Genomic DNA, 24,920 nt, shown 5'->3' on the forward strand with positions numbered 1-24,920 from the left:
TCTGCTCCCTGTCCCCTGACAGCTCCCAGAACCCCTGCCCCTGACTGCCCCCCATCGTGCCATCAAACCTCTCCTCTCATTTCTGACACTCCCACCCCAGGACCCCTGCCCCATCCAACCAGCCCTTCTCCCTGTCCCCTGACCACCCCCAGAACCCCTGCCCCTGACTCCCCCCTGCTGCCCCATTCAACCCCTCCTCTCCCTCCTGACTGCCCCGATCCCTATCCACACCCCCGCACCCCAACCACCACCCCAAACTCCTCTGCCCTCTACTCCTCTTCCCTCTATCCAACCCCGCCTGCTCCCTGCCCCCTTACCGCGCTGCCTGGAGCACCGGGTGAGGCCGAGGCTCTGCGGCTGTGCTGCCCCAGGAGCTCGCAGCCCCGCCTCCCAGAGCATTGTGCCGGCGGCACTGTGAGCTGAGGCTGCAGGGGAGGGGGAACAGCAGGGGAGGGGCCGGGGGCTAGCCTCCCGGGCCAGGAGCTCAGGGGCCGGGCAGGAGGGTCCCGCCTGCTGGATATGGCCTGCGGGCCGTAGTTTGCCCACCTCTGCTCCAAGGTCTCTCCAGGGCAGAGTCAAGGGACTATCAAAGAGTGTAACTGTAATTACCGTAGCATCGCAAACATAACATGGCATATCCATGCTTCCCCATGGCGACTGCACAATGATAGATTCTGTGTTTTCTGGTATAGACATTAATGAATAATTGTTTCCATTTTCTTCTGTTTAGATGTTAATGAATGTTCTCAGGACCCACCAGTCTGTGGCCCTCACAACAAATGCAACAACACCCGAGGGAGTTTCACCTGCCAATGTTCTCCAGGTTATTCTTCTGCCAGTGGGACCTCTTGGAAACCTGGTGACTCCCACACCTTGAACTGCACAGGTACCAGTCACTACAAGCCGCCTTGGGAAACCCAGGGAATATAATCAGGTCCTGATGGCCCCAAAGGCTCACAGCGGTCTGTGAGCCTTCTAGTAGCGCTCGTTGCTGTCTGTGGTTCAGAAGCTGCCCACAAACCAGTGCGTGTGTAGCTAGACCTTGCATGTTTGTGTATGTTTGTAGGAAGTAGCCAACTGCGCCCATGGAATTTCTTCATATTGTTGTTATGGGGAAAGTTGCATCTGGAGTGGTGCCACCTTCTTGGGCCCCATAAACCAATCCCTTTAGTTTTAGCATCAGCTCTTCTGTCGACTGGACTTTGCTGGGTTTCATTTCTGTGCCCGGAAGCGTAATGATGCTTTGATCCCGTCATAAAGAGTTTTGATCCTTATAAGAGAGGCCCCAATGTTGGCTCCCTCCTTCCTTCCCTAGAAAATCTCCTCAGCTGCCAGCCCAGGATTCTGCACGGAGATGATTTCAAAAGCCTGTGCGGCAACAGCACCCAGCACGTATGTGTCGAATGATTCTGAATTGGGTCATCTTTGTGTGCAGGGCAAGAGGGGAAAAGGGAGAGAATGGATGTGGGGGTTGTGTGTGTAGAGTTTGTGTAGTTCACTCAGACAGTGTGCGTGCTGCTTCTGGGTTGGGTAGTATGGATGGACAAAGATGGAGAGGGAGGATGAATGGACTAGAGCTGGTACCTAGAGAAGGGTAGAGGTGGAGAAGATGGGTGGATGGAGAAATAGCCAGAGGTAGATAGAGAGGATGGATAGAAAGATACGTGGGCTAAGAGGGACAGAACAGGTGGATGGACATGGACACCCATCTTCCACCCATGAGTGGGTAGATAGATATGTTACAGCATTAACTCCTTTTTCCATGATTCCCCTACAGGGAAACCAGCAAAGCAACCCATTGTGCACCTTCTTGAATCAGACCTCAAAGAGCCTGGAATCTGCATGTGGCAATGGAAACCAGTCAGTACCGCTGAAGGTCAGAGGCTGTGTGCCTGTATTTGCCAGTCCCTGCCCTCCAAGGCAAAGTCCCTCCTCTTCGTCCCCAGCTGCTGCAACCGGTTTCCAGATACTTCCTTCCAAAGATGAACCTGGGGGGGAGTCTTTAAAAGCAGCTGAAAACAAGGTTTAGTTGCCTCTACTCTAGAAGAGTAGACTGGAGCCAACAGCGAGTGGAATTTCAGCTGCCAGCCAAGAGTGGGTGATGAATGTCTTGGAGAAAGATAATGAGGCAGTATCTTGATGGGAGCTAGTACCTGGGTGGCATGGGAGCCATGTGGAGCAGAGGGCCAGACTATAAGAAGCATGTGGATGGGGAGGGGACCCTAAAAGCCTGCCTAACATCACCCATCCATGTAAGCAGTTGTAGCTGCCCTGGGATGTTCCGTGATGGTGAATGGGGAGGATAAATGGTGGATCCATGGGACCATCTCTCTGTTAACCAGTGGACCACTGTTTGACAGCCCCCGCTGTACCCAGAGTGTCTTCTGTTTAAACCCCAGGAAGTCTCCACCTCTATCGATTTGCTTTTCAATGCCACTGCCCAGCAGACTAATGGGAGCAAGAAGGACGTTGCATTGGTAGCCAAAATGTTTCTGCAGAGCGTAGAATCAGCCGCTTTGGTAGCTGCTCTGACAAGCCCCGGGAACGAGACGCAGACTATCACGGGAGACACGATGAGTAAGAAAAAGGAAAAATCCTTCCTGCTGTTTGGGGCAGGAGCGGTCTCTTGCTACATTTGCCTCTGGTGCCCAGCACAACGGGGCTCTGATCTCGGCTAGTAGCAGGATTGTGGTAGTGCCTATGAGCCGCAGTCATGATGGAGCAGGGCCCCATTGTGTTAGGTGCAAGGCAGAAAGGACATAAAGACAATCTGGGCTCCTAATTCTTCTCTTGGCTCTGCTGGTTTTACCGCAGCCTTGCTCCCTGTCGCCACGGGAGTGGGAGGAGAATCAGGCTCTGTGCTAAATGGAGGGTAGTTTTCAAAGCCACACAGTGAAGAACTTGTCCTTCCACCCCCAGCCATCGCAGCCCTGCGGGTTACGGATAACTGCAGTCGGGCAGGGAAGATGATCGAACTGAACGCTGACAACGAGTTGATGAGCATTGACTGCACGACAGTGGTTGGCGCCAGCGAAGCAGGTACCATCCGGGAGTTGGCTGGACAGGCAACGGAAGGAATCCAACCTCTCAAACCCATTCCACAGCTCCAGCGCTGAGGCCAGATCTTCCAGTGCTGCAGAGGGACCTTAAAGCAGCCCTGACACACTCCCCAGGGGGTCTTGGGTTGCTTTACACCAACCCTCTGTGCAGTGCTTAATCTGTAATGAAAGTGGGGTCGGGACTCAAGTAATTAGGTGCCAGGACTCGAGCAACATTTTTACTTTCATAACGGATGCAGGAAACCTGGAGGTGCCGGGGCTATGAACTGCCAAGCCTAGAGGTATTGGGGCTCTGGCCCTGGCACAAATTAAGTGCTGCCCTTGTGGCTTCCCTTGTGCAGAGGGCACGTCAGGGCTGGAGGATTTGGACAGAGCAGGACGGGGGTGGATTTTCCGGGATTAACGGCAGCAGAGCTGGAGTGCAACATGCTCTGCTGAGTCCTGGTTGGCCGATGGGCCCCTAGGAGGAAGTGTTATTTATTGGCCAGTGCAAGGAGTAAGGAGTCCTGGGGTCTAGTCCCAATTTTGCCACTGACACTCTGCACGAACGTGGGGAAGCCGTTCCATCTCTCCGTACCTGTGTCCTTCTCATCGCTGGTTCGGCTGCGCCCCCCAGCCAAGAGCTCTTCCAGCTCATTGCGGTGTGACACAGGACACAGGCTGTTCTGGTGTCACCTCTTGCATCTTTGCTCCTGCAGGCTCCGGAGTCGTTGCCTTCATATCGTATGCCACTCTCGAGTCCATCCTGAACAATAACTTTATTGACCAGAAAAACCTGACAGGGGATGACAACCTGGTTAGCATTACGCTGAATTCCAAGGTAGTGAGTGGGACCATTGGGAAACCCGGACCCCTCTCCAAACCTTTCTACGTCACCCTGGAGCATAAACAGGTGATTGGCAATCATGTCCCTGCTTGAAATGGAAGGGGTCCCCCTCTTGGCCAGGAGCTTTTCTCAACTGTCCTCTCTCTGTGCTTCTGTTGTCAACACTGCCATCCTCTTTCAGTTGGCCTCACTAACGAGGGTCATCTTCAACTCCTTCTGGTTCCTCCCCTACCCCCAAGATGAGTTCAAATCTTGATGCTGCATCTTCCCCAAAAATCTGGCTTTTCCTCTCTGCCCTCGCCATGGTTCTGGTCACCTTCCACCTTTCTACTGCAGCCTCCTCTCTGGGACCTCCAGTACCCATAATGCCCCCCTTCAGTCCTTCTAAAATGATCTTCCTTGCCCATCAGTACCACAGATGCCCTACAATTTGAATCTTTCCACTGGCTCTTCCTTCTCCACCACATCAAGTTTAAATGAGGAGGCAATTCAACTTAAAATTGAAAATGGCTGAATGCTAAGGGTCCCCCAATACCCACCCTAAAGCCTTCAAAAAGCATTGAAATTCCCAGGTGAACTTGTAAACCTCAATACCTTGTACCAGTGGGGCATTGGCTTGGATGCCTGACTCTGCTCTCGTTTACCCCAGTCCAGATCAATGGACTTATACTGGTGTGAAACCAATATCCATTATTATAGTGCACGTAAAGGCACACTGAGATAAGAGTCTGATTGTACCAGGCACTGCACAAACACATGGGCCCTGTCCCAAAGAAGAGAGACAAAGGGTAGGAGGGTAAACAGAGGCACAGAGACTTCTCAAGAGATTGCACATCAGGTCAATGGCAGAGCTAGGAATACAATCCCAGTCCCCTGAGTCCCAACCCAGTGCTCTGTCTGTCAAGCTCTGGCTCCTCTTTGGTTTAGTTTGGGCTAAACTAGCCCTTGGCTCCATAAAGGAGGAGGCTGACGCTGGTGCTGCAATGTCTGTTTCCAGAGAAAGGAAATGGAAGACAAGATTATCTGTGTTTTCTGGAAGCTCACTGGCACCTGGTCTACTGAGGGCTGCACTCTTCTCCATGCGAACAGCACTCACACCACCTGCACCTGTAATCACCTGTCCAGCTTTGCCATCCTGATGGCTTCACATGCTATCAAGGTATTTCAGCCGTCCGCTTAAGCTCATGGTCCATGTGTAACAAACTAGGGTTGCATTCGCACAGACGCTGCGGCTGTTTGCAAGAACAAACCTGAGCCCTTCGACACCCAAAACGCAGGCGTCCACCACTTACACGAAAGGAGTAATGCCTTTGGCTGTAAATATAGTTAAAATGGCTGGAGCCAGCCAGTAGAAAAGTCATGATCAGGTGCACTTGGTCAGCATGTTAGATGTCAGACAGGTGGCACGAGGCATGAGTCAGCCGGGTATTTGTTCCAATTAGTTTACAGTCATTACGAGATCCAGAGATCATCTCGGGGCTGCAAACTCAACACACGTTTTGCTCCTCTGAGTTACCGAGTGAAAGGGGGGAGGGATAGCTCAGTGGTTTCAGCATTGGCCTGCTAAACCCAGGGTTGTGAGTTTAATCCTTGAGGGGGCCACTTAGGAACTTGTGGCAAAATCAATACTTGGTCCTGCTAGTGAAGGCAGGGGGTTGGACTCGATGACCTTTCAAGGCCCCTTCCAGGTCTAGGAGATAGGATATCTCCATTAATTTATTTATTTTATTTTTATTTAAAGGGGCAGGGAGGAGATGGGTCCTCCATGTTCTCCAACAACGGAGCTAGAGATCTGATTGCCCTGGGAAATTATTCAGTTATTTCAAAGCCCCTGTTTCTCCAGCGTGATTTCCAAACTTTACACTTCCTTTAATTTTTCCTTTTGCAGGAGAGTTACCCACTGACCATCATCACCTACGTGGGACTGACCCTCTCCCTGCTGTGCCTCTTCCTCGCCATCCTCACCTTCCTCCTGTGCCGCTCCATCCGCAACGTCAGCACCTCCCTCCACCTGCAGCTCTGTCTCTGCCTCTTCCTGGCCGACCTGCTCTTCCTCACCGCGGTGGACAGTGTCACCAATAAGGTAGAGAAATCATCCAAAATCCCCCCCCCCCTTATCTATCCTGTCTATTTAGATCGTAAGTTCTTCAAAGCTAGGTCTCCACTGCAGCTGGGGCGGGGGCGGCTCCCAGAGTGGACAGACAGACACATGCTAGCTCCACTTGAGCTAACGCACTCAAAATAGCAGTGCGGCCCCAGCAGCTTGGGCCAGCTGCCTGAGTAAGTATCCAGAGGGTCGGACGGGATTGTACTTGGGTGGCTAGCCTGGGCTGCTGCCTGGGGACGCATGCTCCCAGCTGCAGTGTAGACACGCTTTTACTGGGTGTTTGTACAGCGCTGAGCACGACGGGTCCTTGAACTTGTTTGGGGCCCCTAAGTGATCCTGTAGTGAAATAATGAGGGGGAATGGGGCACATATGGAGCCCTTGACATGGGGGGAAGAGGAAGCAAGTGGGGGGCCCACACAGAGACCTACCAGGGGAGGATGGGGGGGACAGCGAATAAGGGACGATGGCATGTGGAGAGAAGACTGTGGGAGGGGGGTGGGACACAGCCCCTGGCATGGGGGGAAGAGGAATCATAGGGGGACCTCACAGAGACCCTACCAAGGGATGATGTAGGGGAGGACAGTGAATAAGGGACAATGGTATGTGGAGAGATGACAGTGGTGGGGTGGGGGTTGGTGGGATCAAAGCCCCTGGCATGAGTCCAGGCATGTGGGGACTTGCAGGGGGTCCTTGAAGAAGAGAATGGGATGATGGCACAGACAGCTTGTGGAGGGAGAGATGGAGGAATACAAGGAACATGCATGCAATGCATACACACTGCAAGCCGCGACCTGTGTGATGCACTAATAATCAAGGTGGGTTGGTTTTGCCCTTGGGCCCCTTCACATGCCTGGTATCACGATGACCAGAATAAATTCAGTGGTCCGGATTCTGAACTTGCTCACACTGCTTTGACACCACTGGCCTCAATGGAGGTACCCCAGATTTACACCAGCATCAGTAAAATCAGTATCGGACACCAGAGTTTAATTGTCCCTTGGCCTCAGCTCCCCAGCCATAGGAGGGACCCTGGACTGAGCAACTTAGGGTAGCAACTTCACAACCACAAACAGCTGAAGATGCACATTTGGGCCGATGCATCTTTCCCAAGATTAAAAAATGCCCTTTGCCCACATGTGGAATACATATAGCTGTGAATATGAGCTGGCTCAGAGAGTGAGGACAATGCATATGTTTCAGTCTGTGTGTTTCCTTGGTTTACTCCTCACCCTGAGTTCTTGCCAGAAAAAAAAAAATATTCTGACCTAGTATCTGGTGTGAGTGAAACAGCGGTGCCCTCTATTGGATGGGGTCAGAACTGCCTCAACTATTATAGTCGTTTATTTGCATTATAGTAGCCAATGAGACCCAACTGAAATCAGAGCTCCATTGTGCTGGTCACTGCACATAGAGGAAGAGACATTTGCTACCCTGAAGAGCTTATGGTCTAAGCAGATGAGACAATGGGTGGGGGACAGAATTCCATTATCCCCATTTTACAGATGGGGATCTGAGGCACAGGGAGATGAATTGACTTGCCCAAGGTCACATGTGAAGTCGGTGGCAGGGTTGGGAACTGAACTCAGAGCAGCCTGTCTCAATACGTGTCATAAGCCCTATATTGTTAACCACTAATGGAGATTCTCTTTTAGTTTATGAGGTAGGAGCTAGTGCTTTTGGACCAGGAGGATCTGAGTTCTACCCCTCGTGCTGTGATGAAGTTGAATGGCCACAGTATGCAGTGTGTAGTCCCAGATGTCCTAGGGGTTTGTTAAATATTTCATGGATGCCATTTTCTCCCCAGTTTGGAGGGGACACATCAAATAACTAACGTTTCCCCTATCTCAGAGAGCTAGATGTTCAGTGTCCCTGAGCTCTTTGTCTCCTCCAGGTGGCGTGTGCTGTCATTGCTGGCCTCCTACACTTCCTCTTCCTGGCCTGTTTCACCTGGATGTTCCTAGAAGGGCTGCACCTCTTCCTCACCGTCAGGAACCTGAAGGTCGTGAATTACACCAGCGCCGGCCAGTTCAAGAAGAGATTCATGTACCCGTTCGGCTACGGATTCCCAGGCCTGGTGGTGGCTATTTCTGCAGCGGTGAATCACAAAGGCTACGGAACTTCCGAACAGTACGTGCAGAACCCATCCCAGAGGGAGAACAGATATCTCATTGCCCACTCAACTTATTGGCTGAATTACAGAGAGACAATATATTCTACAATCCCCATTGCTTCATATGTTTCACACAACGCACAGTCAACCTGTGGAAGTCCTTGCCAGAGGATGTTGTGAAGGTCACGACTATAACAGGGTTAAAAAAAGAACTAGATAAATTCATGGAGGATAGGTCCATCGATGGCTATTAGCCAGGATGGGCAGGGATGGTGTCCCTAGCGTCTGTTTGCCAGAAGCTGGTAATGGGCCACAGAGGATGGATCACTTGATGATTCCCTGTTCTGTTCATTCCCTCTGGGGCACCTGGCATTGCCCACTGTCGGAAGACAGGATACTGGGCTAGATGGACTTTTGGTCTGACCCAGTATGGCCATTGTTATGTTCTTATAAGACTAGTTTCTGCAATCTACATCCATGAGACTGTCATAAAGGGAAGCAGGCAGCGTTCACCCTGCATCTCCCACCCCACCCAGATATCAACTCTGACAACCAAAAGGAGAGAATTCACTTCATTTTAATGCCAGGGATAATTTGTTACCCTTTTTTCTTCTTGCCTTTTAGCTGCTGGCTCACAATAGAGGGAGGCTTTGTCTGGAGTTTCCTTGGACCGGTCTGCCTTATTATTGTGGTGGGTATATTTAGGATGAATTATGTGTATGCCGCAGGGAAAGGACTTTGATAGTGAGATGAGTCAGACATTGGAACGTTTGCTTAAGGAGTGAGTTGTGGCCTAGCTACCGTGGATTTACTCTCTGGAAAGTGACAAGGTAACAATGTCACCTTCTTTATTTGTATTACAGTAAATTCATAAATAATTAATAAATCACACACAATTTGTTTCCAATGGAGTGGAACGAATTTATACCAAATGCTGGGATTTGTCAGAGTTCAGCACCTCCTTAGCTCCAAAGTTATCCAGAAGAGAAGACGGAAATATCTGGGCTGGGTGTTACAAATGAAACCAGAGCTTCGGCTATGGGAAGTGTGAAACTGGGCAGCCGGAGGAACATGGAGAAGAGGGCAGCTGAAAGAATCCTTCCATGATCCAACAATACGTAGAGAGGGAAAGTTTATGGAACGTAACACAGAGGACAGACAGAGCAGCTCAGAAGAGAGAGGGATGGTGGAGCCTTATCTGTGCCCTAAGTGATGTCTTGTGGTGCAGGAAGGATTCAGATAACAATCGCAGCTGGGGGCTCCCATCTGGGGGTCAAAGTACCATTGTGCTAGGCCCTGTGAATACATGAAGAATTTTAACAAGATTCAAAAAGAGATTGGGCATTTATATGGGTAGCAAGAATAATATCCAGAGTTGTTCTAATCAGGGCTAACAAAAGTTCTGGAAGGGATATTAAACCCCAGGCTTCAGGATTTAAATCAAGCTGTAGCTACCAAAGAGCAAGGAGAACTAATATAGGGGGCAGATTATCCATGCCTCTGAAGCACTTGGTACTGGCCACGGTCAGAGGCAGAATACTGGACTAGATGGACCTGGGGTCTGATCCACTCGAGTTGTTGTGTTGTTTCCACAGATGAATTTAGCATTTTTTATCACAACCCTCTGGCTCCTGAGAGACAAAATCTCCTCCCTCAATACAGATGTCTCCACCCTCAAAAACACAAGGTAGGAAAGCACTAAACCTGCCTGAGAGGTCCAGTTAGTCTTCTGCAGGGGGGGTTGCTACCGGTGCTCTTGGCTCAATTAAACTGAGGAAATACCAGCGTGATACAGACTTGGTATCAGAAAGTCATGGAGAACAGAACACTGAATACCTGGTCCTGCAAGCAGCTGAGAATCTTCAGTGCCTATTGACTTAGGTCAGAGATGAGGGTACGCAGCACCTTTTAGGAGGTGCTGAGCACCTCATGGGATTGGGCCCCTATTTTGTATGCTGGCTTTTATGGAGCACTTTTCACCCACAGATCTCAGAGCGCTTCACGATCTTTAATGCATTGATCCTCCAACACCCCTGTGAGGCGGGACAGGGCTCTTATCCCCATTATACAGATGGGGAATTGAGGCACATAGAGGCTAAATGACTTGCCCAAGGTCACACACAAAATCTGTGGCAGAGCATAGAATTGAACCTGGGTCTCCCAAGTACTAGATTAGGGCACTAACCACTACATCATCCTTCCTCTAAAATCAAGGGAATTTTCAATGTAATTAACAAACTGGGGGAATCCTTGTTCTGCATAACTGAAGTATGGATAATCAAGACTGCCTTGTACAGAGTTTTCTGTTAGATCCTCCTGCATCTTCTCTTTTGGCTAGTGTAAGAACTCTTAGTCCTTTCAGTCAAGCAGAAAGTTATAGATATCAGGAATGGAGAAGATGTGTTAGATCATCCAGTCCCATTTTCCTCATTCAGTGCGGGATTCTCTCCTCCAGGAAGGATGCTTTTTCTAGTGTTTTGTTCAGCCTAGTTTGATGCCTTTTGCTATGCACAGCTGAGACAGCATGAGGAAAACTGCACAGTGATTTCTTGGTATCTAATTGCTAAAGCCGTGTTTTCTGGAAGAGCTGGACATGTGGCCATGGTCGCTGGGATTTGTAACTGACAATGGTGAGAAGAGACCTAATTTGAGGAGAGTGGGCACAGCAATAAAAACACTTGCACTTAGCGAAGACATTCTGTAACTGTCAACGTTTTATTATCACAATGACTAGTTTAAGTAAAGCAATTTAAACTAGTGAGATAGTATAACAGCGTGAGAGCGACCAGCCCCATTACCTGTATATACTACTTTATTTTGGGGGAGATTAAGGATTGAGACAGATTTTGGTTTTTGAGATGCTGATGAAGAATTTTAACGGCTGTTCCAGAGACTAGATGTTTTATAGGCCTTAGTATTTTTTATGCATATGTACACAGAACTTTTTTTTTAAACCAGATTTTAATGTATTTACCTTTAGATTGTTGGGGTGTTCTTATTCTATAGGTAAGTATATTAACTTGGTTAAGGTCATTAACATACGTTAATTGGATTACTGTGGTTACCTGTGGTTAGGCATTTGCTGATGTCCTCCTTTAAAAATACTTTAAAAACTGGTTTTTGTCTTTTTGCAGTTACCCATCAACAGTTTGCAACACACGTGATTATTACAAAAGAAGAAACAAAAAGCCTTTTGCCATTTTGTGACTTATGATAACTGTTAGTTTACTGACTTATGCTAACGTATTGAGCACCTACTTCTACTTAGGCTGTAAGGCTTTGCACTTATGCTAACTGCTAAAGCTATTTTATAGGTGTTGGTCAACAGGTATTTTGTGTTTTTGCTACTCATTCCCTAGCCCTTTATTCTTACTATGTAACTATTATTACTGCACGGTTATATACTCACTGCCTGTGCTACAAAACGGATGTGAGGGGAAACAGAGGAAAATTGACGTGGTCAGTGTTACACCACAGGCCAGTGACAGAGCTAGGAACAGAACATAGGTTTAAGTCAGATGTTACAATGCTGGGTGCTATACAAATATCTATACGTGAATTAATCTTAGGTAAAATCTGTAACTCTGCTGAAACCAAGGAAGTTACAAAAAGGCTGAATCTGCCTGGTATGGCAAAAGGCCACTTTTGCTGTCAGCTGACTTTAGTATCTGGTTCCGTCAGTCTGCATTGTACTCTGACATGCTACAGCAATGGGCACACAACAATCCCTTCAATCATTTAGCGACCTATTCCATATCATGAGTGCGGTATAAGGACTGATGGACCAAATCTTTGATGGCAAGCCATGGTTTCTAGCGAATGTAGTGTTCTCCTTGAAGGGCTTTATTATAGCGGTTTCCAAATCAATCAGAACGGGAGAGAAAGGATGATTCAGTGCTTAGGGTGCTAGTCTGGGATGTGGGAGACCTGGGTTCAACTCCCTGATCCAACACAGCCTTCCTATGTGATGTTGGGCAAGATTCTTAATCTCGCTATGCCTTGGTTCTCCATCTGGAAAATGGGGATAAGGGCACCGTCCTACCTCACAGAGTGGTTCTGAAGGTAAATATCTTCAAGGTTGTAAGATGCTCTGATACTTCACCTGAAGTACCAGGAATAAAAGGGGGGGAGAAATACCTACCTGGAATTAGAGAACAGGTAAATCCTTCACTGGTCCAGCTCATTGAAATGACAACTGCCCCCAGATGTATGGTACTGATGTCTAGAGCCTGCTTGCAGCAAAATCAGGAAATGAACAAGATGCAGAAGGGGTGGCAAACTAGGGCCAGATCCAAACTCAGTGAAGTCAATGGCAGTCTCTCTCTGCGCTTTGGAGCAGGTCCATAGAGAGTGAAGGGGATGGTAGAAGCCATTCTAAGCTGGTTGGCATAGGGCCTGTTAGCAGAATCTCTATCTAGATGCATTACCCACCAGTGGTCCCTAGGGGAATTTTGCATAGTTGCTACTTGGAGGGCGTAAGCCATCCTGCTCAGAGCCCACTGACTTGGTCTCTCTGCATAGGGTTGTAATGGGCTCTCTCCATCTGCTTTACTCCAGGTTACTGACATTTAAAGCCATCGCCCAGCTCTTCATTCTGGGCTGCACATGGAGCCTTGGTCTCCTCCAAGTCGGCCCAGCAGGCACGGTCCTTGCATATTTATTCACCATCGTCAACAGCCTGCAGGGAGCCTTCATCTTCCTGGTGCACTGTCTCCTCAATCAGCAGGTAAAGCCAATGTCCTGTTACCTGTTCAGCTCCATTAATGTCCAGCCAGCAGAGCTTCTTTGTTCACATTTGTCTTGGTTTCACTCTTTTCAAGTCTTCCGTGCCTGTTGCTCCTTCCTCTATTTTCAGATTCAGCCTTTCTCCTCCAATCTCTTTTCTCCTGCAGCTTATATTGTGCTGTTTTCATAGAGTCCCAGATTTTTTTAAGGCCAGGAGGGACCATGTCTATATAACACAAACAGCCCCTGGTGGGTGCGATCGAACCTGGGACCTCAGAAGCTAAATGCATGAGCCTCTACTACATGGGCTAAAAGCCACATGCTCTTAGTTAAGGCTGTAGCAGACTCATTAATCTCTAGCTGAACTAGCTGCCACTAGAGGGGGCAGAGCACCACACCAAGCAGGCAAGGGTTACATCTACACTAGAGACCTTAGAGTGGCACAGCTGTACCTATGCAGTTGCGCTGCTATAAGATCTCTCCTGTAGCCCCTATATGCCGATGGGAGAGAGCTCTCCTGTCGACGGAATTAAACCACCCCCAACAAGCGGCAGTGGTTCATAGGATCATAGAATCATAAAATAACAGGGTTGGAAGGGACCTCAGGAGGTATCTAGTCCAACCCCCTGCTCAAAGCAGGACCAACCCCCAACTAAATCATCCCAGCCAGGCCTTTGTCAAGCCTGACCTTAAAAACTTCTAAGGAAGGAGATTCCACCACCTCCCTAGGTAACCAATTCCAGTGCTTCACCACCCTCCTAGTGAAATAGTGTTTTTCCAAATATCCAACCTAAACCTTCCCCACAGCAACTTGAGACCATTACTCCTTGTTCTGTCATCTGGTACCACTGAGAACAGTCTAGATCCATCCTCTTTGGAACCGCCTTTCAGGTAGTTGAAAGCAGCTATCAAATCCCCCCTCATTCTTCTCTTCTGCAGACTAAATAATCCCAGTTCCCTCAGCCTCTCCTCATAAATCATGTGCTCCAGCCCCCTAATCATTTTTGTTGCCCTCCGCTGGACTCTTTCCAATTTTTCCACATCCTTCTTGTAGTGTGGGGCCCAAAACTGGACACAGTACTCCAGATGAGGCCTCACCAATGCCGAATAGAGGTGAATGATCACGTCCCTCGATCTGCTGGCAATGCGCCTACTTACACAGCGCAAAATGCTGTTAGCCTTCTTGGAAACAAGAGCAAACCGTTGACTCATATCCAGCTTCTCGTCCACTGTAACCCTTAGGTCCTTTTCTGCAGAACTGCTGCCTAGCTGCTTGGTCCCTAGTCTGTAGCGGTGCATGGGATTCTTCCGTCCTAAGTGCAGGACTCTGCACTTGTTCTTGTTGAACCTCATCAGATTTCTTTTGGCCCAATCCTCTAATTTGTCTAGGTCCCTCTGTATCCTATCCCTACCCTCCAGCGTATCTACCACTCCTCCCAGTTTAATGTCATCTGCAAACTTGCTAAAGTCAAGGAAAACACGTCCACTGCTTTCCCCTCATCCACAGATCCAGTTATCTCATCATAGAAGGCAATTAGGTTAGTCAGGCATGACTTGCCCTTGGTGAATCCATGCTGACTGTTCCTAATCACTTTCTTCTCCTCGAAGTGCTTCAAAATTGATTCCTTGAGGACCTGCTCCATGATTTTTCCAGGGACTGAGGTGAGGCTGACTGGCCTTTAGTTCCCCGGATCCTCCTCCTTCCCTTTTTTAAAGATGGGTACTACATTAGCCTTTTTCCAGTCATCCGGGACCACCCCCGATCTCTATGAGTTTTCAAAGATAGTGGCCAATGGCTCTGCAATCATATCCGCCAACTCCTTTAGCACCCTCGGATGTAGTGCCTCCGGCCCCATGGACTTGTGCTTGTCCAGCTTTTCTAAATAGGCCTGAACCACATTTTTCTCCACAGAAGGCTGGTCACCTCCTCCCCATGCTGTGCTGCCCAGTGCAGTAGTCTGGGAACTGACCTTGTTCGTGAAGACAGAGGCAAAAAAAGTATTGAGTACATTAGCTTTTTCCACATCCTCTATCACTAGGTTGCCTCCCCCATTCAGTAAGGGGCCCACACTTTCCCTGACCTTCTTCTTGTTGCTAACATACCTGTAGAAATCCTTCTTGTTACTCTTAACATCCCTTGCTAGCTGCAACTCCAGTTGTGATTTGTCTTTCCTGATTTCACTCCTGCATGCCTGAGCAATATTTATATACTCCTCCCTGGTCATTTGTCCAAGCTTCCACTTCTTGTAAGCTTCTTTTAGTTATGTTGGTGAGAGAAGCTCTCCCACCGACAGAGTGTTGTGCACACTGCCGCTTATACCAGTGAAATTATGTCATTCAGGCGTGTGTTTTTTCTACACCCCTGAGTGACATAAATGTTGCTGACCATAAGTGATAGTGTAGACATGGCCTAACCCAGGGGTCTCAAACACGCGGGCTGCGGGCCGCATGCAGCCCGTGGGGCTCTTGCGTGTGGCCCGCCAAGGTCCCCGCGCCCCCCCCCCCCGCCCGCCTACCTGCGGGATTGCCCCCTGTGGCACTGCGAGCCCCGTGCCACTCTCTGAAGCGGCTGGCAGCACACCCCTTTGGGCCGGGGTGGAGGGGGAAGGAGGCAAAGGGCTCCTGCATTGCCTCCTTCCAGGCACCGCCCCCCGCAGCTCCCATTGGCCAGGAACAGGGAACCACGGCCAATGGGAGCTTCGGGGGAGGTACCTGGAGGAGCGGCAAGAGCAGCACACGCAGGGAACCCTGAGCCCCTACCCTCCCCCAGGGGCTGCAGGGACACGGTTCCAGCTGCTTCCTGGAACGGAGTGGCGCGGGGCCGGGGGTCAGGGCAGGCAGGCAGGGAGCCTGCCCTGGCCCCGGTGCATGCCGCTGCCACCCCGGAGCCGCTCTAGGTAAGCAGCGCCGGGCTGGAGCTCGCACCCTGAACCCCTCCTGCACCCCAACTCTCTGCCCTGAGCCCCCTGCCACATCCCACACCCCTCCTGCACCCCAACCCCCTGCCCTGAGCCCCCTGCCACATCCCACACCCCTCCTGAACCCCAACTCCCTGCCCTGAGCCACATGCTGCACCCTGCACCCGACCCCCTGCCACACCCCTCACCCTCTTGCACCCCACACATCAACTCCCTGCCCTGAGCCCCCTGCCGCACCCTGCACACCTCCTGCACCTCAACTCCCTGCCCTGAGCCCCCGCCACACCCTGTACCCTTTCTGCACCCCCTGGGGGCAGCGTTGGTGTGGGGACTTTGGGGAAGGGGTTGGAATGGGGCAGGGAAGGGGTGGGCAGAGGTGGGGCAGGGGCGGGTCCTAATGGAAGGGGTGGAGTTGGGGCGGGGCCAGAGGCAGCGAGGAGGGGTGTCAGTGATGCGGCCTTGGGTCAATGCACTAGTCCTCATGTGGCCCTCGTGGTCATTTGAGTTTGAGACCCATGGCCTAACCTGTGTAACGAAGGTCATAGAATTTCCCCAGGTTAATCCTGCAGCAAGCCCATTAACATGTCGTTTGGTGGGAGCTCATCAACTTGCATTTCCTAGGCTAAATTTCTGTTCAGACTTTGCAACCTGATGAAGTCAGTGATGTTGCCTGGGTGTGACTGGAGTCAGAATATAGCTCATTGCAACTAAGGGATGGAGGGCCGCTCCTCCCGCTTCCCTTTACGTGTTGGAATTCACAGTGGGGAATATGGTCACAAGAATTTCAGTTCTTTTGCTCTGTTCAGATTTAGGACCGAGTGGTGTAAAACTGTCCGAGCTTCTCATGGGGCATTGGTTACATGAGCCAATGAGCATGTTCCATATTTTTCTAGGTGAGAGAGGAGTACAAGAGATGGATCAGAAGGATTGAAAAAACCAGAACCAAGTCTCAGACTTCCGGGCTATCTATGTCAGCTGTCCCCACGACCACCGGAACTGTAAGTGGTGCTGATCTCTTCTCCAATGCCGGCCTTGGGGACACATCCATCAAACAGGGTCTAGTTTTAGCAGCCTCACTGCTATGTAGTTATCTACTGTATCGAATGGCCAAAATTGTTATAGGCCAACCCAATAATATCTACTTACTCTATATCTATCTCCATCTACTCTAGTGATAATAAACAGATGCCTGCTGTGTCTTCTGTATCTATTGGCTGTATATGAGAGAAGGTTGGCGGGACTGAGGGATCAAAGCTGGTTCTGTGGAAAAACTGGGTTATTTTTAATTTTCCTTCTGTCTGGTTATCTTTAGGCTGCTGGATTTATACTACTGGATTGTGGTTAGTGATTAAGGCATCTTGAGAATAGAATAGGTGCTCTTTTATTTTGTATAAATTAGAATAATTATAACAATAATTCCTAGCTCTTTTACAGCGCTTTTTATTTGTAGATCTCAAAGCTGGTCAGTGTAATTATTCCCATTTTACATAAGGGAAACTGAGGCACATGGAGGCGCGACTCGTTGGTGGTCACCCACCAAACCGGTTGCAGAGAGGGGAATTGAACAAGCCCAGGTCTCGAGTCCCAGGCCAGTGCCCTATTCACGAGGCAACACTGTCTCCCCTTAAATATCTAGATCTATCTACTAATAAATATCTTTCTACTTTTTCCAATGATGCTTTTCTAGTGGGCCTATCATTATAGTATATAGCTTGCTTTGTCCCCCAAGTGACTGGCACCTTACAATAGAATCATAGAATATCAGGGTTGGAAGGGACCTCAGGAGATCATCTACCAGGGGTCTCAAACACGTGGCCTGTGGGGCTATTTCTTGCGGCCCGCCAAGCGGCCCGCGCACGCCCACCCGCCTGGCCTACCTCCAGGCCAGGGGTGGGCAAACTACAGTTGCAGGATTGCCCCCCTCGAGCCCCGCGCTGCTCCCTGAAGCGGCTGGCATCACGTCCCCGCAGCCGGGGAGGGGGGAGAAGCAGAGGGCTCCGTCCGTGTGTTGCCCTGGCTTCCAGGCACTGCCCCCCCACAGCTCCCAATGGCCGGGAACGGGGAACCACAGCCAATGGGAGCTTCGGGGGAGGTACCTGGAGGCGTGGCAAGCAGCGTGCAGAGCCCTGCGTCTCCCTCCCCCAGGGGCCACAGGGACATGGTTCCAGTTACTTCCTGGAGCAGAGCGGAGTGGGGCCGGGGCCAGGGCCGGGGCCGGCAGCCTGCCCTGGTCCCGATGTGCGCCGATGCAACCCCGGAGCCCGAAGCCCTCCTGCACCCCACCCCCTAACCCCCTGCCCTGAGCCCCCTGCTGCACCCCAACCCCCTGCCCTGAGCCTCCTGCTGCACCCCACACCCCAACTCCCTGCCCTGAGCCCCCTGCTGCACCCCACACCCCAATCCCCTGCCCTGAGCCCCCTGCTGCACCCCACACCCCAATCCCCTGCCCTGAGCCCCCTGCTGCATCCCACACCCCTTCTGCACCCTGAGCCCCCTGACTGCACCCCAACCCCCTGCTGCACCTCAACTCCCTTCCCTGAGCCCCCGCCACACCCCTCATGAACCCTCTGGGGGCAGGGAGTGGGCGGAGTTGGGGTGGGGACTTCAGGGAAGGAGTTGGAATGGGGGCAGGGAAGGGGTGGGAAGAGGTGGGGCCTAATGGAAGGGGTGGAGTGGGGGCAGGGCCGGGGGCAGTGAGGAGGGGGTGCCAGTGATGTGGCCCTCGGGCCAATGAACTAGCCCTCATGTGGCCCTCGTGGTCATTTGAGTTTGAGACCCCTGATCTAGTCCAACCCCCTGCTCAAGCAGGACCAATCCCCAACGAAATCATCCCAGCCAGGGCTTTGTCAAGCCTGACCTTAAAAACCTCTAAGGAAGGAGATTCCACCACCTCCCTAGGTCACCCATTCCAGTGCTTCAACACCCACCTAGTGAAAAAGTTTTTTCTAATATCCAACCTAAACCTCCCCCACTGCAACTCGAGACCATTACTCCTTGTTCTGTCATCTGCTACCACTGAGAACAGTCTAGACCCATCCTCTTTGGAACCCCCTTTCAGGTAGTTGAAAGCAGCTATCAAATCCCCCCTCATTCTTCTCTTCTGCAGACTAAATAATCCCAGTTCTTTATAAGTCATGTGCTCCAGCCCCCTAAACATTTTTGATGCCCTCCGCTGGACTCTTTCCAATTTTTCCACATCCTTCTTGTAGTGTCGGGCCCAAAACTGGACACAGTACTCCAGATGAGGCCTCACCAATGCTGAATAGAAGGGAATGATCACGTCCCTTGATCTGCTGGCAATGCTCCTACTTATACAGCTCAAAATGCTGTTAGCCTTCTTGGCAACAAGGGCACACTGTTGTAGTCCAGCTGAGAACAGCATTGGGAGTATTAGCTCCTGGGTGTTTGTTACATCCAGACCTGGGGGAATCTTATGTGCCCACGGTTCCAGTTCTGACCAGCAGAGAAATCATTTTTAATAGCAACCTCCCTCCACATTTCCTTCCCTGGGTTCTCTTGTGAGTTCTGTGGATCTGTCAGCGTGGGGTGGGCAGACACTGGCTTTTGAAACATTGTGACCTAAATTACTGGAACAGGATTGTTTTCTGAGCAAGACGTGGACTGAAGCTTCATTTGTGCTGTCAGAGTTACCCCCACTCTGATCTCTGGGGTACAGATGTGGGGACCCACATGAAAGACTCCCTAAGCTTATATTCTACCAGCTTAGGTTAAAACTTCCCCAAGGCACAAATTCCTTTCCTTGTCCTTGGATGGTATTGCTGCCACCACCAAATGATTTACACAAAATATTCAGGGAAGGGACACTTGGAATCCCTATCCCCCCAAAATATCCCCCCCAAGCCTCTTCACCCCCTTTCCTGGGGAGGCTTGAGAATAAAGAATCAACCAGTTGCCTTAGCAATGTGAGCACAGACCAGACCCTTTGTCTTCAGGACACTGAAATCAATCAGGTTCTTAAAAGAAGAACTTTATTTAAAAGAAAAAAAGTAAAAGAATCACACCTGCAAAATCAGGATAGGAGGTAACTTTACTGGGTAATAAAAAGATTTAAAACACTGAGGAGTCACCTCTGGGCTCAGATTCATAGTTACAAAAACAGGAATAAAACTCCCTCTGTAGCATAGGAAAATTCATACAAGCCACAACAAAAGATAACCTAACGCATTTCCTTGCCCTACTCACAGTTTCTGTGGTTGTAGATGGATTATTCAGGAATATTTTCAGGAGATGTTGTACCTGCTTGGCTTCTCCCTTTGTCTGGAGAGGGAACAACAAAAGAGGACAAAAGAACAAATCCCCCCCCCCCCAGATATGAAAGTATTTTGTTTCCTCATTGGTCCTTCTGGTCAGGTGCCAACTAGGTTATTTGAACTGCTTAATCCCTTACAGGTAAGGCAATCCAGTACAACTGCCAAGGAGGGATTTTATGCCACTGCATACATAAAGGTTGCTACCCTTCCCCCGATTCATGACAAGTGCAGATGGTCTGCCCCCCAGTGTGGAGACAACATTGCAAGGAATTTCTAGTGGTTCCTTCACCCCAGAGGGAAAGAATCCAGGAACTTTGTCTACTGCCTTCCAGAGAGAGTCCCCCTTTTCAACATTAAACACTCAGGTGGCCTTGGCCATGACATCACATTTTTGCTTTCTTTCCAGGAATGGGAAAAGTCCTCCTGAAAAAGTGGAGACTACTACTGCATGTGGGGGAAAATAAAGCCCAGCTTCATTCCCAGCACCAGAAGTCCCCTTTTTTACAAAGAAGAGGAAGCTTATCTCCAATATCCTCTGATAGCTGCTACTCTATGGCTTATCCTTGTATGGGGTAGGGGAAGGCTGTGTTTCACGTGTTTAATTATTTTACTACCTTTGACTTCACCCAAGTGGTTGCAGTCTCCACACCAAAGTCTTGAATGAGGGCCTGATTCTGCTCCAGTTGAAGTCAACTGGAGTTTTCCCATTGACTTCAGTGGGAGTGGGATTGGGAGCAGAGCACCAAAGAATTGGCAAATCTATCCTGTTAATAAAAGGTGGAAAAATGATTTCATTTTGCTGTCCTTCCCCCAAACCCTAAGGCTTGGCATTTCCCAGCCTGGGAGAACTTGGGCCAGCTTCTCATCTCAGTTTCGACTGACAGAAATCCAGAATTACTGAAGTAAATGGAGTTACTCCAGATTCACACCAGGATAGCTGCAAACAGAATCTGTCCCTTCTCCTTCTTTCTTTCTATTGTGCTTGATGTGCAATCGAAAACTGTGAGGTTGGCGTACCTGTACCTGTGCAGCATTAATAGCGAGGCGAGACCCTCAACCAATATGGAACTGCTCAGCATCTGCCTAGGATTTAGCCAGTGTTGTAACGAGGCCATGCCTTTTCTCAAATTACTGCCAGCTGGATGGAGACTTGTGCAGATGAACTCTGCGAGGATGCAAAATACAGAAACAAACCTGCGTTAGAGAGTCAAAATCCATCTCCATTTCAGTGTAAAAGCTCACCCGTGCTCCCTGCATGTGACAGCTCCTTATAAACATCCGATCTTATTAGAGCTGAGTGGAGAATGTACAGCCAGTCATTTGCTCTTTACATTTTGCCTCTGTTTCTGTTTGTGAAAAATTATATTTGTATTACTTGTTAAGCTTTGGAAAAGTGCAGGAGGAGTCAGAGGTGAAATGAGGTGGTTGCTGTGGGGAATATTGAAGGGCTGTGACTTACACCCCATAATGCTTTATAAAAATATGCTTATGTGTCTCAATATGACATAACTGGAATATGTTTTATACTAGATATGCCATGTAACATATCTCTGCTAAGGTTATGAGCTACGAAATATATTCATCCTATTTGTATGCATGTATCATTTTTATATCTGAAGTTATGAGCATTGGCTCTATGCTTGTATTTAAAGTGTTTGCTGTAGGAAGCAAATAAGGCAGATTTGGTTAACATAGTGCGAAGGGGTCATTCAAGTAATTGGGAGTATTTAACTAGCAATGGACTTCAGGAGATGCCAATCCATCTCTGAGCTTTCCTTGGAATGGTCAAACTAACATGTAAACAATGGCGTCGGCCTGCAAAAAGCTGAATCATTCGTAGTCATGTGACTTGCCCAGGTGGCTACAGACTCCATTTTGTTGCTGTGATTTTGCACAGGAGAACAAAGGGGTTTCCGCCCGCAAGAGAAAGAATATAAAAGGCCCTGGAAACTCCTCCATTTTGTCTTCAGCTGGCTCAAAAGATAGCCTCTCCACCCCAAAGAGATGCCTGAAAGAAACTGAAACAAAGGAAAGTAACTACAAGGGTGTGAGTGATTGCTGGACCCAGACTAGGAAGGAGTCTAGTCTATTAAAGAAGCTTATTGGAACATCTCTGAGGGTGAGATTTACCTGCATTTTGTTTCCTATTGTATTAGGCTTAGATTTGTGTGTTTTTGTTTTATTTTGCTTGGTAATTTACTTTGTTCTGTCTGTTATTACTTGGAACCACTTAAATCCTACTTTTTATACTTAATAAAATCACTTTTTGCTTATTAATTGACCCAGAGTTAGTAATTAATTCCCCAGGGAGCAAACAGCTGTGCATATCTCTCTATCAATGTTATAGAGGGGAAACAATTTATGAGTTTACCCTGTATAAGCTTTATACAGAGTAAAACAGATTTATTTGGGGTTTGGATCCCATTGGGAACTATGTTTCTGGGTGCTAGAAACACCTGTTTTCAGTTAAATCTACAGCTTGTGGGGTACATGGTTCAGACCTGGGTCTATGTTTGCAGCAGGCTAGCATGTCTAGCTCAACAAGACAGGGTACTGAAGTCCCAAACTGTCAGGAAAAATGGGCTCAGAGGTAGTATTAGCACATCAGGTGGCAGTCCTAAGGTGGTCTCTCTGACCCAACCCATCAGAGGGGTATAAAGGGGTGTTGCAGGTGAAGGATACTATGGAGGAACTGTTTGTGTGGGTAAAGTTCCATGGGGGGGGGAATATGTTGTGTTGTAGGGGTGGTGTGGGGTGTGGGGGGATAATTGGGCCTACAAATGTACCCTTATTGTCAGCTCAGTGTGAAAAGTGAGGGAAAGGTCATAAAGTCTCACAATATCCTGTGACAACAAAGTTTAAAACAGGGTGACAGACTGAATTAGTCCAAACAAAAAGACCTCCTATTGTAACTCCAGGATTGTGCCTTGTTTACCAAGAATGATCTTAACTGAGCGTTAGCGAACAGGGGCTGCTAACAGGGAGTTTCGCAAGGGAGTTTGGAAGGGGAGTGGGAAGGGGCGAGGGTCCCTTGCCGGTTCTATCTGTTTTCCCTTTATTCCCCTTAAAGCCTAAAACTTCTTGCTTAAACAACCCTTTCAGCGGACAGGGGGCTGCAGACGGGAGTTTGACAGAGGGAGGCTTACGATGGTTAGGAAGACCCGCAACACCTGTGCCAGCACTGCTTCTGTCTCCTCCACCTGCGCCTGTAGCCAGACAGAGCGCCTGAGCATGGATGCTTCTACCCAGATCCTGGTGTGGTTTTGCAGAGACTGTAACTTGCAATTTCCACTTACTGATATCCAGGCTGGGGGGACCATCCAATGTGAAAGGTGCCTACTGGTGGAATCTCTCAGGCAGCAGGTGGGAGAGCTACAGGAGGAGGTGGCTAGGTTGAGGAGCATCCGAATCCACGAACAATTCCTGGACAGTGTCCATGTGGAGACAGCTGAGGTAGCTGTCCCAGTACACAGGACTGATACACCACTGGTGGAGGAGGAGATGGCTCAGGGTGGACACTGGCAGCTGGTTACTTCTGGCAGCTGGTTACTTCTGGCAGCAGGCAGTGCTCCACCCCTGCTCCGAACCCTCCCGCCGTGGTAATAGGTAACCGTTATGCTCTTCTTGATACAGGAAAGAAGGAATCACCCCCTACAGTAAAGGAGGAGAAGCCTCGTACCCCTAAGGCTGGGAGGTCTGCTGCCACCACTGCGAATAGGAAACGTAGGGTAGTGGTGGTCGGAGACTCTTTTCTGAGGGGGATGGAGGCGCCCATCTGTCGCCCTGACATTTCATCTCGGGAGGTATGCTGCCTGCCGGGAGCCCGTATCCGAGACATTACGGAGGCATTGTCGAGGATTATCCAGCCCTCTGACTACTACCCCATGCTTCTCATCCATGTGGGCACAAATGATACTGCGCGGTGTGACACTGAGCGGATCAAGAGTGACTACAGGGCTCTGGGAGTACGGGTGAAGGAGTTTGCAGTGCAGGTGGTATTCTCTTCAATTCTTCCTGTCAAAGGTAGGGGCCCAGGCAGAGACAGATGCATCATTGAGGTGAATGCCTGGCTGCAAAGATGGTGTCGCCAGGAGGGCTTTGGCTTCCTAGACCACGGGATGCTATTTGAGGAAGGACTGCTAGGCAGAGATGGCGTTCACCTTTTGAGGAGGGGAAAGACCCTATTTGGACACAGACTGGCTAACCTAGTGAGGAGGGCTTTAAACTAGGTTCGACGGGGACAGGTGAGCAAAGCCCGCAGGTAAGTGGGGAACATGGAGACCTGGGAGATGGGTCGGAAACGAGAGGGAGTGTGGGCTATATTGGCAGAGAGAAAGGAGGGTCAGGACAAAACTGGGAGGAAAGATCAGACCAGTATCTTAGATGCCTATATACAAATGCGAGAAGTATGGGTAATAAGCAGGAAGAACTGGAAGTGCTAATAAATAAATACAACTATGACATTGTTGGCATCACCGAAACTTGGTGGGATAATACACATGATTGGAATGTTGGTGTGGATGGATACAGCTTGCTCAGGAAGGATAGACAGGGGAAAAAGGGAGGAGGTGTTGCCTTATATATTAAAAATGTACACACTTGGACTGAGGTAGAGATGGACATAGGAGATGGAAGTGTTGAGAGTCTCTGGGTTAGGCTAAAAGGGGTAAAAAACAAGGGTGATGTCATGCTAGGAGTCTACTACAGGCCACCTAACCAGGTGGATGAGGCTTTTTTTAAACAGCTAACAAAATCATCCAAAGCCCAAGATTTAGTGGTGATGGGGGACTTCAACTATCCAGATATATGTTGGGAAAATAACACAGCGGGGCACAGACTATCCAACAAATTCTTGGACTGCATTGCAGACAACTTTTTATTTCAGAAGGTTGAAAAAGCTACT

General features: G+C 49.4%; 1 protein-coding gene across 1 annotated transcript in view; it reads left to right on the forward strand.

Moving 5' to 3' along the window:
* The window catches only part of LOC135891612 (adhesion G protein-coupled receptor E3-like), a 31,886-nt gene extending 11,442 nt beyond the window's left edge, over nt 1-20,444 (forward strand). The window contains exons 5-18 of the mRNA XM_065419222.1: nt 731-886; nt 1,316-1,392; nt 1,778-1,876; nt 2,400-2,577; nt 2,920-3,039; nt 3,758-3,951; nt 4,883-5,044; nt 5,774-5,968; nt 7,885-8,120; nt 8,728-8,794; nt 9,699-9,790; nt 12,661-12,829; nt 16,640-16,744; nt 20,424-20,444. Of these exons, the coding sequence (XP_065275294.1) occupies nt 731-886; nt 1,316-1,392; nt 1,778-1,876; nt 2,400-2,577; nt 2,920-3,039; nt 3,758-3,951; nt 4,883-5,044; nt 5,774-5,968; nt 7,885-8,120; nt 8,728-8,794; nt 9,699-9,790; nt 12,661-12,829; nt 16,640-16,744; nt 20,424-20,444 (1,871 nt within the window). The remainder of the gene's footprint in view (nt 1-730; nt 887-1,315; nt 1,393-1,777; nt 1,877-2,399; nt 2,578-2,919; nt 3,040-3,757; nt 3,952-4,882; nt 5,045-5,773; nt 5,969-7,884; nt 8,121-8,727; nt 8,795-9,698; nt 9,791-12,660; nt 12,830-16,639; nt 16,745-20,423) is intronic.
* Nucleotides 20,445-24,920: the final 4,476 nt, after the last annotated feature.

The sequence above is a fragment of the Emys orbicularis genome, chromosome 19 (genome assembly GCF_028017835.1).
Source record: "Emys orbicularis isolate rEmyOrb1 chromosome 19, rEmyOrb1.hap1, whole genome shotgun sequence".
In the NCBI taxonomy this organism is placed as follows: Eukaryota; Metazoa; Chordata; order Testudines; family Emydidae; genus Emys; species Emys orbicularis.